Source organism: Oncorhynchus tshawytscha, linkage group LG23 (genome assembly GCF_018296145.1).
Source record: "Oncorhynchus tshawytscha isolate Ot180627B linkage group LG23, Otsh_v2.0, whole genome shotgun sequence".
Lineage (NCBI taxonomy): Eukaryota > Metazoa > Chordata > Actinopteri > Salmoniformes > Salmonidae > Oncorhynchus > Oncorhynchus tshawytscha.
The window spans coordinates 13771346-13787868 of record NC_056451.1 but is presented as its reverse complement, the minus strand read 5'-3'; the positions used below and the strand labels follow the sequence as shown (position 1 = coordinate 13787868).

General features: G+C 40.4%; 2 protein-coding genes and 2 non-coding genes across 6 annotated transcripts; 1 reads left to right on the top strand and 3 right to left on the bottom strand.

The window, feature by feature from the left end:
- Positions 1 to 11832, top strand: LOC112222888 (T-cell differentiation antigen CD6). Of its 3 annotated transcripts, XM_042304643.1 has the most exons (14): positions 1 to 115; positions 219 to 325; positions 2090 to 2170; positions 3202 to 3501; positions 3771 to 4085; positions 6787 to 6846; positions 6989 to 7135; positions 7667 to 7780; positions 7907 to 8023; positions 8167 to 8313; positions 8559 to 8642; positions 8765 to 8893; positions 9095 to 9196; positions 11690 to 11832. In XM_042304643.1, exons 2-14 carry the CDS (start codon positions 274 to 276, stop codon positions 11830 to 11832), a joined length of 1791 nt encoding a protein of 596 aa, XP_042160577.1. In that variant the 5' UTR covers positions 1 to 115; positions 219 to 273. The 3 variants fall into 3 exon arrangements, with proteins under 3 accessions (XP_042160577.1, XP_024241511.1, XP_024241510.1); XM_024385743.2 differs by having other exon boundaries at positions 82 to 325; positions 6992 to 7135; XM_024385742.2 differs by having other exon boundaries at positions 83 to 325.
- cfap418 (cilia and flagella associated protein 418) lies at positions 11667 to 16471 on the bottom strand. The gene is made up of 8 exons (XM_042304645.1): positions 16099 to 16471; positions 15716 to 15812; positions 15362 to 15411; positions 14808 to 14873; positions 14260 to 14355; positions 13088 to 13241; positions 11971 to 12045; positions 11667 to 11807 (listed from the first exon to the last, which is right to left on the bottom strand). Exons 1-7 carry the CDS (start codon positions 16284 to 16286, stop codon positions 12025 to 12027), a joined length of 672 nt encoding a protein of 223 aa, XP_042160579.1. The 5' UTR covers positions 16287 to 16471; the 3' UTR covers positions 11667 to 11807; positions 11971 to 12024.
- trnas-aga lies at positions 15181 to 15262 on the bottom strand. Its single transcript has one exon. It is a non-coding gene; the product is annotated as a tRNA-Ser (tRNA).
- On the bottom strand, positions 16442 to 16523 carry trnas-aga. The gene has a single exon. It is a non-coding gene; the product is annotated as a tRNA-Ser (tRNA).

Sequence of the window (16523 nt, the reverse complement as noted above, 5' to 3'; positions counted from 1 at the left end):
GCCAGTCTATGTGTCTGAGAAAGTAGTGTGCTCTACAGACAGAAGTCTATTTGATTTTGTGTCAGAGACGATGCTCATGGAAACCACAAGCTGCAGCAGTGCAAACAGAAATAGAGTGAGTACACAAGTTCTGACATATAGCACACGCTTGACTCATGATAAGATCAGTAACCTGCATTATTTCTCATTTGATTGTTATTAATATTAAAAGAACAAAGTTGTTTCTGTTGAGGAGTATGCTCAAAGGCCCCCGGCCTGACTGTTTTCTGTGAGATGGAACTGTTCAGGACGACAATACTTCTGCCAGTTCTGGTCCTCTCTCAAGGTAACACAGTTTAATCTAATATTTCAACTTTTTTTTTTGTAACAGTATTTTTATTGGAATTTCACAATTTTCACCCATATTAAGAGATACAACAACAGAAACAAAGCACACACAAAATAACACAAAAAAATAGCACTCACTTACACATATCTACGCATATATATATATATATATATATATATATATATATATATACATACACACATACATATACATACACTCATGCATATACACATATAAACGCGCACGCACATACATACACACACATACATACGTACACCATTTTCCTCTTCCCGCTCGGTGCTTCTCTCACCCCATCACCATCATTGCATCTCTCAATACATACATTTTAAACAAACTTACAAACGGAAATTAAACAAAAAATCTCAGTTTAAACCAAGAGGTTTAGGTTCCACACATGGAACGTACAGTGTAGTTCTGAAATACATAGATCCCCGCCATTCTAAGAGAATCCTTGCAGCATAATAGCTGATACCTCAGGTTCTAGGTCATTTAGATAAGGTTCCCATACTTTGTAGAACTGGTCTGTTTTAGAATGCAATGTACATGTCAGATATTCCAGAGGCACCCATTCAAATAGTATCTTATGCCAATCTTTAATAGAAGGAACCTTATCACTAATCCACTGTAAAAGGATGTTAATATTTCCACTTTGATTGTATTCAACTATATTATTTTCAGTGGCTCTTTTGATGGAAAGTATGACGGTTGTACTCTATGTACATCAAACACAGCATCAAATGTATTTTAGAATTGTTTTGAATGAGTTGTTGGATAATACTGAAGATATGCACATCAAAATAGTCGGCAGTGGAGTCACATTTGTTTTTTTATTATGCTTCTACATCACCATATTTTTTTATGAATTTCTGTTTGCTTCTTATTCATGTCTGAATGTACAAGAGCATGTCGTTTTATTCTACTTGTTGACAGCACGTGTTGGTGTGTTCAAGCAAATGATAAAATATTCATACAAAAAGGGGTTGACCGTAGTAATGCCAACTAGGTGTAGGCTAAATGCTGCATAATCCTACAGAAGATTACTTTACTTCCCAATGTAAGGTGTTTACTGCAACAACCAATACGATTCACCAAACACTAGCTAGCTAAAATTCAAAGACTGCTTGAAGCAACATAAAAGTGCAGGGAATTCAAACCAATCATAGTCAACAATGATTGGCTGAAGCGTAATTGTTTTTGTATGACTCACTAGTTTGTCACAGAGTGATACATAAACAAAGTGATAGTTCAAAATGAATTGCTTTCTGAGGAGGAGAGCTGTGACATGGGTTAAAGCGTGAACAAACTATTATTTTGCTTGACAAAGATGATGCATTATCTGCATCGATTAATTCAACAATGAGCCACAGATGTTATTCATGGCATACCCATCTAACAACTAAATTAACCAATTGAGGCAGTTGATAATAGCTGTTGTGAAAACCAGTGTAAATATAGTGATTTACAGACTCCATATTATATCCGTCTAATGGGACTATTGTGTAGCCACCTTGAAATACCACCAACAGACAGTTTACAAAATGGAAAAGATTATTCTAATTAGAGCCAAATTCAATAACTTGTTTGTAATGTATGTGCCCTGGGCTTCATGTAGCATTGGCAAAATGAAGTAGGCTGAAATAACTGATTGGACAGTTGCATGAATACTCCCATCTAGGCATAACTACAATAATGTTTAATTTATCTTAGTTTAGTTTGTTGTTGTTGTTTGTCATATTTCAGCCTTTCTAAATAAAGACCACTCTGTTCCGGGGAACTTCTCTGGGTCGAGAGAGACTGATGAGCAGCAGACATCCAATCTAAGTGAGTTCCAGTTTTATTTAAATGGTTGGTATTATGCTAAAAAGATCCTCAGAACCCGAGCCTCCAATCAAGCTTCATTTGGTTCCGGAGGCCACTGCAATCTACATTGATCTTACTCTCTGAATACCACCCCTAATTCCTTCCTAAACCCCAAATTCCAATCCCTCGTGCCCATCCTGTCAAATTGCTAGGTGCAAAAATAGAGGGATGAATGGGTAAGGTGTCTGTGTGCTTCTTAGAGGGAGGAGACACAACCTCAAGCAACGATCCTGCAGAGAACTTGATTGCTCACAAGTCATTATACAGAGATCGAAATGAGACGAGGCAAAGGCTTTTTTTTTTACTATAATGACACAGGTCACCAGCAATTAAGCCATAGTGAGACGATATTTTCACTGTTCCCAGGGTGATGGTGATGCGTAAGGCTCCACTAGTGCAAAGTGGGAGGAACATCCCACACAAACATAAAATAAAAATAATGGGTCAATTGTCATTCGTGTCATAGAGGATATCAAATGGTCCAGAGGAGTCAGATTATTAAGGAAAATACTATCAATCAGTTATTCAGTTATAATCATACTACACTAACCTCGTTTTCATTCTCTATTTGTTGAACCTCAATGAAGTGCAATTCCATCCACCACATTTAAACAGGGAAAAAAGTGAAGACTGAAGAGTGAAATGCAGTACCAAAGGCTCCAGTGTCACATGGTTTGAAACCACTGAGAGTATTTGGTCCCGTGGTGGTTCTAGAATCAGGTTGGTCGACTTCAGTGTCCCCCTCCGAATTCACCACCCAGTGACATTTCCACAGGACATGACTCACAGGATGTGGCTGCTCTGCTGAACATCTGCAAATAGCACAGAAACCGATAGGCCAACAAACAGCTAGGGCATTCAATGTGTGTGGGTATGTGTGTGTACTATGCTGTATAACATGTACTGTACATGTGACTACACTACATGGGGAAATATAAACAGTCATCTGTATTTCACTCTCATATTGATTCTGCATCTCTCCATCCCTCCAGCCATATCTCACCCCCTCAGGCTATCTCAGCACTGCTCTGGGGTTGTCGAGGTGCTCCATCGAGGGCTGTGGAGGCCAGTGACCTTTGACCTTGGGTCTGCAGAGTGGGCCAAAGTGGTGGAGGACATATGTACCAACCTGAGCTGCGGGGCAGTGTACGAGCGCCGACAGAATGGCACAGCTACATTAAACTACTCCAGCTCAACGTGTCTGAGCCAGTGTGTCTACAGAGACCTACTGGTGGAGAACTGTACAGAGCTCTCATACACAGACTGCTCTAACCTGACTGAGATAACCTGTGGTAAGACCGTCATTGCAAAGCTTATGCTTGGATCGGCAAGCATCTTGAGCAACCACAAACACGTTGTTGCAGTAACGCCTGCAAATTGCATGCAATGGAGAGCCATCGTATGGATTGCTCTCCAAGTGTTTTGTGGACTCTTTGCAACAAGTTCCTCCTTCCAGCGCGATTCCATTTTCAAGTTGCTTTTTAATGATGAGTGAGGCCCAGCTTCTATCGAGGTTAACTGATTATCTATGAACTGATTGGTTGATCTGTCCATTCCTCAGGGCACCAGGCCGTGCGATTGGTTGGAGGCTCACACCACTGTGAAGGACGGGTGGAGTTGTGGAGAGAGGAAAAATGGGGAACGGTGTGTGACGATAATTGGGACCTGAGAGATGGGGGCGTGGTCTGTGCTCAATTGGGCTGTGGCCCTGCCCTAAATGTGAGTGGGCAGGACGGGTCCTTTGAAGCGGGTGTTGGTCTGGTTCTCTTAGATGAGGTGAACTGTGGGGGGAGCGAGAGGAACCTATGGGAGTGTCCATCCCTGGGGACAGTCAACGACTGTGGACACAAAGAGGACGCTGCAGTGGTTTGTTCAGGTAAGCCTGCAGCTATAATATTATCATTGTCAGTTACTGGTTTCACAATCATGTCATTTAAAAATGACATTTTAAATGTGAATAGAAGCTAAATCAATGTCATGCCCACTACTTAAAATAGCTATGCTGTTACATGATGTGTGTATGTTCTCCTTAGATTGGTCTGAATACGGATAGTGCAGTAATAACATGTAAAACACATTACCATGACTGAACATCCGGTGTCTTGGTGGCGAACCAAGTCCCCATCATCTTAACGCTGATTTTCAGCATGCTAAACGCTGTCGACAATCAGGGTTCTGATGATTGCGAATCAAGAATGATTTGGCTCGTGACCTTATCAGCATGTCTGAATGGATAGCAGAGTCTCAGTCACGCTCAACACTGATACTGACGAACAAGCTTCAAATCCTCCTACAGTAATGCAGAGATCAGGTGATGTGAAAGGTCATAAGCCGAAAAGAGACAGCTGCTTTGCATATTAATTATTGTTATTTTTATTAACGGGAAAAGAAAATGAAACACACAGGCAGCACAAAAACACACAGGCCAAAGTAATGCATGTCACTCAGAAAGTAGACAAACCATGTCAAACCATAGCTCTGTCTGAGGAAGACCCTCAATGAAAGATGTTTAACCTGGGAGCCAAGTTCAAGAGTTCCTTGGTAAGAAAACATCCAAACTGCCTTGACCTCAACATAACAACAGTTGTTTGGCACTTCCATGGGTTTTAAATCTTGCATCCAAATGAACAATTTTTTTGACCATGTTTTAAGGGGTAACATTAAAGTAATAGAACATGAAGGATAAACAACACAGCATCAAGACACTATCAAACATGTATCAGTCTTTCCTCAACAGAGCCATCCTTGTGTGAGGGTGTCTACTACCACTATCAAACATGTATCAGTCTTTCTGCAACAGATCCATCCTTGTGTGAGGGTGTCTACTACTACTATCAAACATGTATCAGTCTTTCCTCAACAGAGCCATCCTTGTGTGAGGGTGTCTACTACTACTATCAAACATGTATCAGTCTTTCTGCAACAGAGCCATCCTTGTGTGAGGGTGTCTACTACTACTATCAAACATGTATCAGTCTTTCCTCAACAGATCCATCCTTGTGTGAGGGTGTCTACTACTACTATCAAACATGTATCAGTCTTTCTGCAACAGATCCATCCTTGTGTGAGGGTCATTCTCTCTCTCACACAGCAACTCCACACCCACTTGTCTCCAGTTCCACATACCAACCCTCAGCTTCCCTCAGCCCATCCCATCTATGTCTGCTGGTCACCCTCAGCCCATCCCATCTATCTCTGCTGCCCACCCACTTCGTGTTTCTATGCAACACATATCTTTCAACTATGATATGATGTTTAATGTACAATTTCAATCTATCTAATCGAATAGAATCTACAGATTGCGAGTTGAAGATAATTGACTGACCCGGTCTCTCCAGATCTCCTAACAGTACTACTTCTAGGGTCAGTTTTAGATCAATGCTATGCATTTTCAGCCATTCCTGAACCTGAGAGCAGAAACAGACTACCTGAGGGCAATACCAAAATAAATGGTCTATTGATTCTGTATCCTCACAACAAAATCTGCAGAGCTTCGATGATTTTATGCCCCAAATATTCAACATTTTGTCAGTGGCAAGAATTCTATATAATAATTTTAGTTGAAAAGCACGAAGTCTTGAATCTTGCGTTGTTTAATATATCAACTCATACACCCTGTACCATGGAATCAGTACATCAACAATCTCTTCCCAACTATTTTGCAATCTGTATGGCACAGTTGTCAACATCCTGGTCCTCAAACGAAACTGGTATACTTTCCTATTTATGATATTTTTATTCCTCCGCCAGTTTGTATCCTTTATATTGGGCAGACAGACCAGTTCCCTACCTCCTCCCACTACCACCTGCCTCCGCCAGTTTGCATCCTTTATATTGGGCAGACAGACCAGTTCCCTACCTCCTCCCGCTGCCACCTGCCTCCTCCAGTTTTGATCCGTTATATTGGGCAGACAGACCAGTTCCCTACCTCCTCCCGCTGCCACCTGCCTCCTCCAGTTTTGATCCTTTATATTGGGCAGACAGACCAGTTCCCTACCTCCCCCAGCTGCCACCCGCCTCCTCCATTTTTGGGGCAATGCTGTAATCAATTGGTTGCACTCTTGGATTGAGCAGACTTCCCGAACAACTCCATGAAGGACATAACTCTACCATTACAATATCATTTAAGAACAAAATATCCTTTTCAAACATCTTTCCCATAAATACAGGTATTTTATCAACCAGCACATTTGTTGACCATGCACATCAGAACACCTCAAGTGATTTATTATGTAGGCCTACTCAGAAGGCTACATCCATCAATCTGGGAGTCCTACACATTTCAAGTACATTTTTTAAGAAACACACACATTCCTTGCAGTAATTGCCAAATGACTGACTGCAATGTCTAACTCTTGAATAAGAGTCAGATATTGGTTCAGTAGATCATTAGATACACAGATGGACAAACACAACACCTCTTGGATTTTCAATTTTTGAGCAAATGTTTTTGTTAAACAAACCTTTTCCCCGTCTTTCAAACAAGAGTGCCTTGATTACTCAGGAGAAGTGAGCCATGCATCTGTTATACATTCTAGTTCTCTAACACCCCTAGGACTTTTCCATTTCCCTGACAGGAATTCCATCTCAACCAGGCAACGAGACGGCAGAACAGTACACCCAGACTTCAACCACAGGTACATTCAATAGATGCTGACACACATGACCCTCCATCTGTGTAATAATACACCAAGAGTGTCTGCTCTGCTCATTAGAACATGTCAACAAGAATTTGTTATCTAGTCTGTACTCTGCACTATGATTTGTTCTTGTTTCCAGCAGGCTCAGTTCTACTAGTCACCAGTGCAGAGAGCCGGTCCTCTCCTCCCGTAGCTGCTGTCTGGGGCTGCATCGCATTGTCTATAGCCCTCCTCCTAACACTCCTCTCCAATGCTTCACTCTTCCTGTCTTACAGGAGGAGAGCTGGTGAGTCATTGTTTTTCTCCATTTTTCTTTCTCTTTCATTGCCTCATACTCAACTGTCACTCTTCCCATTTGTTCACACCAACAACAACAAACATGCTATCATCAATGAGCAGTAATTAACACTGAGAAACTGCTTTGTCTGAAGGGTATTACATATTCTTCTCAATGGTTTGCCAATTATGATAATACAACAACACAATGCAATGTGATTCAATACAGTACACAAAGCAAATCACTCAACTGGAACAGTATTCATACCCCTGGGTTGGTTGATTGCTCATTAAGAGAGTCCCACCACCAGTGTTGTTTTCACACCAACTTAAAAAAGCAGCATATTTTATTTCACAGGGATGATAATGCTTTGAATATGTGCCATATGTGATGGTGGTCTAATTAAAATATTTAATTGGTTTTGAGATGTATTGTCCTTCTTTTCTTGTCCAACATCAAAGACAACAAAGGCCAACAAATCTATTATCCTAGTTTCGGGAAAGATGAGTTTCAAAGGCAAAACTTTCCCTTCATTACTAGCACTTCTGGTTCACCAAAGACAAGATGGCCGTCTGCTGTCCATCCAGTCTCAACACACTGACCGAGGGGAGAGAGTCAACCTCCTCACAGTCACCACAGACACAGCTGATTACAGTGAGTTCCTACTGATGCACTTGTCCTCTCTGTGCCCATTAGTTACTTGCAATTTCAGGAAATGTCTTATTAGTTCAAGTGTCCCATTTGTCAGAATACATTTTCTCTATGTGATCTTTCATGCAGCTCCACAGTACCTTTCCCAACAACCCACTCAGAATGACACCGATGCCTCATGTGACTCTGACTATGAAAACTATGACTTCAATGACCAACCCTCTGTTGCCATGGCTACTGCACTTGGTCAGTTCATCTTCATAGTTTTGGATAAATAGTGCAATACTAAAAGAAAAAAAGATGGGAAGTGACACATGGCTATTAAGGGAGAAAGTGGTCCAAGGACTCACTCACAGTGCCAACCAAATGGTCTTTTATGTTTTCATTAGTCAGGGTCCTTGACAATGGAGTAAGCACAAGCAGAGAGCCATGTGAAACCACGCAGACAGCAGAGACTTCTGACAATCCTGAGAAATATAATATTGTTGCTGAGACAATCAACGGCATTGAGAGAAAAAACCCTGCCACCCAAAGTCGTAAGTTACTGTAGGGTTGGGTGAACCAGATTTTTACCATGATCATATTGTGTCCATGTCCGACAGGTTTCTTCTTAGTCTTAAAAGGACATAATGTCCACTTAAAATCTGAGACTTTTCTACAACCGTTTGCAGGACAAGGAATCAGAAAAGGTATAATTTGCTGAAACTTGCCATGGTGACAGAAAAGATGAATAAGTGCCCTATCGTAACATACTAACACTAACAACCATTTGTATGTCCAGTGCATTCGCTGGTGTCATCCAGCACGTCTTCTGGGGAATGCTATGAGAACATTGAGACACTGGAGAAGGAGCTGCTGGACTCAGGTCAGTCCAAAATGCTCAATGGCAAATGCTGCAACAGACTCAGTCAGTGCATCTATGAAATCCATTCTCATGAATCAATGATAACAGAGTAACTGTGTGGAATGCTAACCACCCATGTCCAGATTTGAGAGAAACTGCCCTCACAGACTTGATCTGTGGAAGAGAGCCATCCATGGGATCAAGTAGCAGTACATCATCAGGGGAATCCTACTACAACGTGGGGATGGCAGTGGAACAGCATCTACAGTCAGGTCCGTTCAAGTCAAATACACAGGAACAACAACACACAATTCATCTGGCTGTGTCTAAACACTGGATGGGGTAGACACAACAGCAAAGGCTTTTTGCACTACAGAACAGTACATGAAAGAATTGTCTTGAAAGTTTTGGGGAGAAAGTATGTAGATTCGTAATTACTTCATTGGGAGCACATTTTCTCATTTTCTCCTCAGAGAACACCTATACACATTCCCCTGTGCAATCAGCCAGTGCACACCAGGATCAGCAACAGCCTGTGAACAGCAACTGCCACCTACTGAGCAGTCAAAATCAAGGTACCTGATACATTTCTGATGAGTCTGTGCATGTGTTTCAAAGGTGGACAGAATTTCCATTGAACTGTGTAATGTTCCCTGCAGAGACTAATTCTCAGTCACCTTTCTTGTGTCATATTGTGTTTCAAAACCTGCCAAATTAATTTGACGTAATCTCTGAAAGAAACAGAACAAATCATATTCAAAGGTTTCTCTAAGTTTATAAGCCAATGTGATTTCAAATTGTGTCAAAACTCAATTCAAAGAGCTAAGGTAGTCTGACAGATGGAGCCATTGGGTATGTTGCATAAACATCTGTGAGGATTTAAATTGTACTTAATTCCTTTAGTTTTCGCCACATTTACTATCACAGTGAATAATGGAAAGGGTAGTATTTCTGGCAGGCACATGCTTGAATCCAACAGAGGGAGGGAGAGAGAGTTGAAGAGAGAGACGGTCCTCATTCAGATGGAGGACATTGCCTGGCTCTGTTTTTCACTCTAATCTGCCATTAAGCTATGGAGAGCTACACCTCAGAATGACAGAGTCAATTAGATTACAGACACTAATATCCGTTATAGACAGACTTTAAGGTATTTTGCCTGTATTTTTATTTATTTATCTGGCAATGTTTTACAGACCCAATTCACAGTCCCATTTTTACCACATTCTTGCCGAGATAAGCCTTTTATATCTCCCATGCACATGCCGGCATAATTAGGAGTGGGAGTAGATGTGGGTGGTTGTCTGTTTTAATAAATCAATTAAATATACACCATCACAAAGAAATCCATAATGAATGAGTTTTTTGGCAGGTCCTAAGAAACATTATAGGACCAATACAATTTATTTTCAAAATAATAGAATGGCATATTTTGAGTTTAATGATGTTTACTGGTCTGTGCAGCCGATAGGCTACATGGCTATGCCATGCATATAAAATCAAGTTATTTTGTTCCTTAAACAGACAAGACACTTGGGCTACACTGATCACAGTCAACACACATATATTTTTTTAGTAGGCTGAGAATATAATGAAATATAACAGAATAAAAGACATCATATTTTTCCCACACAAGTTGCATCACAGCAACGTGTAGAACAGCTGTCATATAAAAAAAGTGATTTTGAAACAGAGCCCAAGGCAAGCCCATGCTTTTTTGATCCACGTTTCATCTCTTTTCTACCCTCCCTCCACTTTGATAGGGAGCAGGCGTAGGGTCTTACATTGAGAGTATCTTCATCATGATACTGATAGAGAATAATAGCAATCTATATTTTCAAAAGCATGAGTCTCCTGTTCATATTTCACAACCTCTGCAGGCTTTTGGAGTTGCCTATACGCTATTGAGCATAACAATAGGCCTACGCTTGATTTAAGGCACATTACTGTATGCTAAATGTTTCTAATCAGTGATAGATTAGCAAACAAATAGATGAGTTACCACCTCTACTTATTTGCCCAGACAGAGAATTAACCAAATATACAGATGGAGAGTCAGTTAAACAAAATCACATTGACAAGTCACAGGCTTTCGGTTGGGAGTAGGTCTAGGCTGCTATGCGACTGTGAGTAAAGAGGAGTGCTTTTCTCTGCTCATACAGGAGTAATTAAGCCCTAGTTCTCTAATTGTGATTTTTATGTACGTATTATTTATGACGTCATTTCAATTTATTAGGGGGTGCTGCAGCACCACTATTTGCTGTGGCTATGCCGTTCATGCAAAGGGGTGATTGAAATGTTCAAACATTGATGTATTACGATTAAGGGTAGGTTCCCTTGAGAAAGATTAAGCCTAGTCCTTGACATGAAGTCATGTTCAATGGCGGCACCAGGTACACGTATTCCCCTACATGGATCACAACTGTGCAGTAGATTCTTGTGGATTGTGGAGTATGTTGTTAATCTATCCTCAGTTTTCTCCCATCACAGTCATTAAACTCTGTAACTGTTTTAAAGTTACCATTGGCCTCATGGTGAAATCCCTTAGCGGTTTCCTTCCTCTTCGGCAACTGAGTAGGAAGGATGTATGTTTGTAGTGACTGGGTATATTGATACACCATCCAAAGTGTAATGAAAAACTTCACTATTCTCAAAGGGATATTCCATGTGTGCTTTTTTATTTTGACCCATCTACCAATAGGTGCCCTTCTTTACGAGGCAATGGAAAACCTTGAATGTCTTTGAAGTTGAATCGGTTTGAAGTTCACTGCTTTACTGAGGGACCTTACAGATAATTGCGTGTGGTAGTCATTCAAAAATCATGTTGAACACTATTATTGCACATAGTGTTGCTACAAACATAATTCCACTTTGACATTATGGGTTATTGTGTGTAGGCCAGTGACACAAAATCTAAATTGAATCCATTTTAAATTAAGGCTGTGTAACCACATAATATGGAACAAGTCAATGGGTGTAAATACTTTCTGAAGGTATTGTAGATGCAAATTGCTGAAAACATGTAGCTTATTGTGGATGTATGTAAATGGTAATGTGAGTCCTTTATACAGAAGATTCAAGCAGCTCATCTTCCTCTGAGCTTTATGAGAACATTGAAGTCCAAGATGAAGAGGGGATTGGTGATGTTACCGTGAAGGAAGTCCCGGACCAGTCTCTTTCTGACAGTGACTACGATGACATAACAAATTACTAGCATTTCATCAAACATAGCATGAGAACTATAAAACAGATTCATTTACATATTAGCAGTTGTTATTATCCAGAAAGACAAACAGGAGCAATTTTGTTTAATTGCCTTGCTCAAGAGCACAGACATATTTTTTTCTCTCACCTCGTTAGCATGTGGATTCAAACCAGCGACCTTTCGGTTACTGGCCCAACGGTCTTAACCACCTTCGCTTCTCCACTGCACAGAATGACCAGCATTGTGAACAAACAGCACTGTCACTGATATTGATTCATACGGTGACCTGAGCCACACAACGCACAGTCAAACTTTTTAAACTTGAAATTCAATTGTGTTAATATTATCAAGGAGAAAAAGCAACAAAAATGAAGTGCATACAACATTTATTCAACTAAGACTTGATGTGAATAGCCTAGTGTATAAACGCATATGCAGATGCTTTGTACATAATATGAGCACATGTTTTGCAATCGAAAATATCTACTTCTGACTGGGCTATCACAACAAATGTCTTTGGAAGTTAAGCTTTTTGGGGGGGGGGGCTTCCCTAATGAATGAATTAGTAGATATTTAATAAACTATCCACAGACTACTTCATTTGATTATGATTCATTTATAAAGTATCAACTACTAGACTGTCAGAGTGAAGTGATTATTTTATGTTTAATGTTTTTTCTTCTTCTAAATGTCTAGCACAGATGCAACAAGAAAGGTTTGGGTCATTTACCTTCACACTAACCTCACCTTCATACTATACACAATACATGAATGGTAAGATCAGAAATCCCTTAAAACAGAGAATGCATTTCACTCAAAGGGACAGAAGAGGAAATAAACAAAAGGACAAGGGAATTAGAAACTAAGACAGAAGGAAAGGCTACAGAAATGCATGTAACAGCATTGTATATGAAATACTACCAGATAATGGAATGTCTTCATTACTATTTTTATTTTATTTTATACATAAAAGACTATTCAATTTAGCCTCATCTTTCCTAAGTACCGTTTTCACACAAGTATGGTCTGGCATATACCTGCTCTTAAAACTGAGCTAGCTAAAATCACATCTCTAAAGATAGCAGAAGACCTACCTTGTTCATTTACATTTAAACCCAGAACACACTAAATGTAATGCAGAGAAAGACCTACATCATTCTCAAGGCAGAAAAATGTGTGTTGGGATGTCTATAACAAGAGGACATTGGTTTTCAAGTAACTGCAAAGTGATGGTGTGTGTGTGATAGAGAGAAGGCTGTCATACTTCATGCTTCCCACAGACCCACTTGAGCTGGTGCTGTTCTCTCAGGTCGGTGAGGTCTCGAGCAGAGTGCCAGCTACACTGGCAGGCGTACGCCCGCGCCCCTTTTCTTCTCCTCAGCTTAGCCCGCAGCTTCTGACAGTCTGGCATGTTGTTCCTGCAGAGATACAAAGAGACAAGGCTGGTTAGCTAAGCAATGAGCAGTAGGTGAAAATCTCTCACAGTATTGGTATGTAGAGTTATAGATAGGATAAGTAGTACTAAATTCACAAAGTACTTGATTATTTAAGTTGGTCATGTGCATGGAACAAAACCAGCCTCCAAGAACCCCTGAAAGATTGTGGAATGATTGGAAACATCACACATATTCAAGAGTTAACCTGCAATTTACAGCTGAAGGAATTCATCTGAGTGGAAGCATCATTTGCACAATATATTACGTTGCATTTAACAAGCACATTTGAATGATAAATGAATCCCCATGACTTGTAGAGGAGCCCTGGTCTCTCAGACACTTAGTAACCTCTATACTTCAGCACAAAGCCTGAAACCACCCAAGTGTCCACCAGAACAGATAATTAGTTCACTGCTGTGATAACACCGACAGCAAAACCCACATGCTTGGAACGTGCACCAAAACACCAACAACATTGTGGTTGAGATAGCCTTTGTTTTTCTATTTTAAAATGTTTTTCTCCCATATGAGCACAGCCCTTCTGTCTGTTGTCTTTCTTAGTTTGCATTTCAAGTCAACTCTCACCATTTGTATCAAATTCGTGTAGCCTAGAAGAATTTAATTACTGTCTTGGTGTTAAGAGCACCAAATACCCATGCCTGCATACTCACACCGCTACTGCTATGAGGTCTTCCACTTCACTTCCTTAACTAAGCTTAAGTGTCAGTCTTTGTTATCATGGGCAAGCTCTCTGTCAGTGAAACAACACAATATTGAACCATTTTACATTAAGAATCAAATGAAGATTATTCCAGTTTATTTTCACGAAGTCCCAAAATAAAAAGGTTTACACTGCCCTCTTCTGTTCAAATCTGATACATTTGGGATTTTGTTTTCTGTATCAACTTCCAACTTGTTTCAAGATAATAACAATATTTAAATTCCGCAAATAGTTTGTTACCCCATAAAGATACATCGGGCCCAATGAGAGGAGGCTCACCTGAAGAAGAGGTAATCACAAGAGGGGTCCCATTCATGATCGTCAAACATGGCCACCCGAAAGTCACAGGAGATACATCTCAGCTGATCACACGACCTGTCAGCACATGTTAAACAGTGAGTCAAATTAAAATGTGATCCATGCTTTACACACACACACACACACACACACACACACACACACACACACACACACACACACACACACACACACACACAATTACAACAGGGTTCCCCAACTGATGGCCCTTAGGTGATTTTATTTGGTCCCCTGCGTTTTTTGAGCAAAATAAATAAATACATTTTATCATTTTATTGTTGGACATAAGATTCCCACGCATAATATAGAGAGATACAGTATGTGATCATACACAAATGAAAGCAGGGTTTGAAATTAGTCTGTTGTAGTTAAATATTATATCGGTTTGGGGTTCTTGCAATCAAATTGCAGTTGACTAATTATCCATAATTATGTTCTGGCCTCAGCTGAATGGCCCTCAGCTGAATCCAGTTGATGATCCCTGCACTACAATTAAACAGCACTTTTACCTTTGTGAAACAGCTGTTCCTACACCATTTGCAATGGAGCTTCCACCAAGGAAAACTGGGCAGCACCTGCTCACATAAGAACAAATGGGGATCAAAAGAGAGCTTTTATCAAATACATGCTTTACCAAAGGCTCACTACTAGATTTTATGGCTCCCCGTGAATTACCATTTTGGTCTGCCTAAAATAATGACAACGGTAAAACATACAATTACATTGATTGCATGCAACAGAGATATACAGATGTCTTAGATAACATTTACTGAGTTTCAATAATAACGTCATATGAACACAACATTGAATTTTTGCAGTATACCACTGACAGGATGATACAGCCAGATATTATGATTCAACAGGCTGCAACACAAAATATCACGTTGTCGGCAGGATTCGAACCTGCGCGGGAAGATCCCAATAGATTTCTAGTCTATCGCCTTAACCACTCGGCCACGACAACTGCCTACCTATTCGGCGACTCAGCCAGGTCAACTAACTATGTTTGCATGAATAAGTTATGTTTTTTAATCTTTTTTTATAGGGTTGTAAGAAAACTTACTTTCTTGTGGACTGTGGCAATGTCTTCGTCATTTTAGGAAGCTGTCCAGTCTGCAAATGTGTAGAGTTAAGCAAATATGAGACCAACTACGGGCCAGCCCTTTTGCAATGTAACGTTAGCTGATGCATTGGAGTCAGAAGGACAAAAATGATAGCAACCTTCCCATTGGAAACAGGCTAAAAACAATCAAACAGCCTCATATTTATCTCATTATAGCTAGCTAATACATCCGTGTGATATCCAGACAGCTAACTTTAGCTAGCTACTACTACTGGACAGTAGATGCTGTTAGCAACAACAACAAAAAACTGCATTCAACATTGCAAGGCAATGTAGCTAAGGCTATTTACTCACGTTTAGCGCAAGGGAATCGAAATCATCGTCAAGTATGTCCTCAAGAAGGGCATCTATATCTTCGCTGTCCGTTTTTCTGGGTGTATCGTCAGTGGTGCTGACGGTGTGAAGCGAGGAACAGTTTTAGCAAGCTAACGTTACATAGCTAACTAGGTGATTTAGCTAACATGCTTGATGAAATAACAATGCATTTTAGGAAGGCTGGCGTTTGCAACTACGTTACATAGCTATCGTCGTTAGTTACGTTGCATAAGCTTCCACTGTGTCAGTCATGGTCAACAACTTGATTTGCTAACCTTGCTTGCTAACTTTAGTTCATTCCCCCGTACTAACGTTAGCTATCGTTAACGTTAGCCGGTTGACACTTGCATTTTACTACGCACCAGTGTTTTCTTTCTTTCCCAGTTTGCGTTAAACATTTCCCAGCCGTCGATAAATCTGAGGGAGCTTGAAGTTGTGGCGTCAATGAAACATTGCGACAGAACTTTGTTTCAACCTCATCTAGCAATTCGTCCAAATCGTCCGCCATAGCTTCAGGGTACTGCTGCTTATTGACTGTTGTCATGAACATGAGTGTTTGATTGACAGGCGTAACCTCATTTCAAGTAGGTAAAGATTGATACCGTGGAGCTAGCGATTTATGTGTAGTGATACAATAACAGATACTGGCTATCTATGATACAATGTAAACGCCTGGGATTTACCAATCACAGGAGAAAAATATCACGTTGTCGGCAGGATTCGAACCTGCGCGGGAAGATCCCAATGGATTTCTAGTCCATCGCCTTAACCACTCGGCCACGACAAC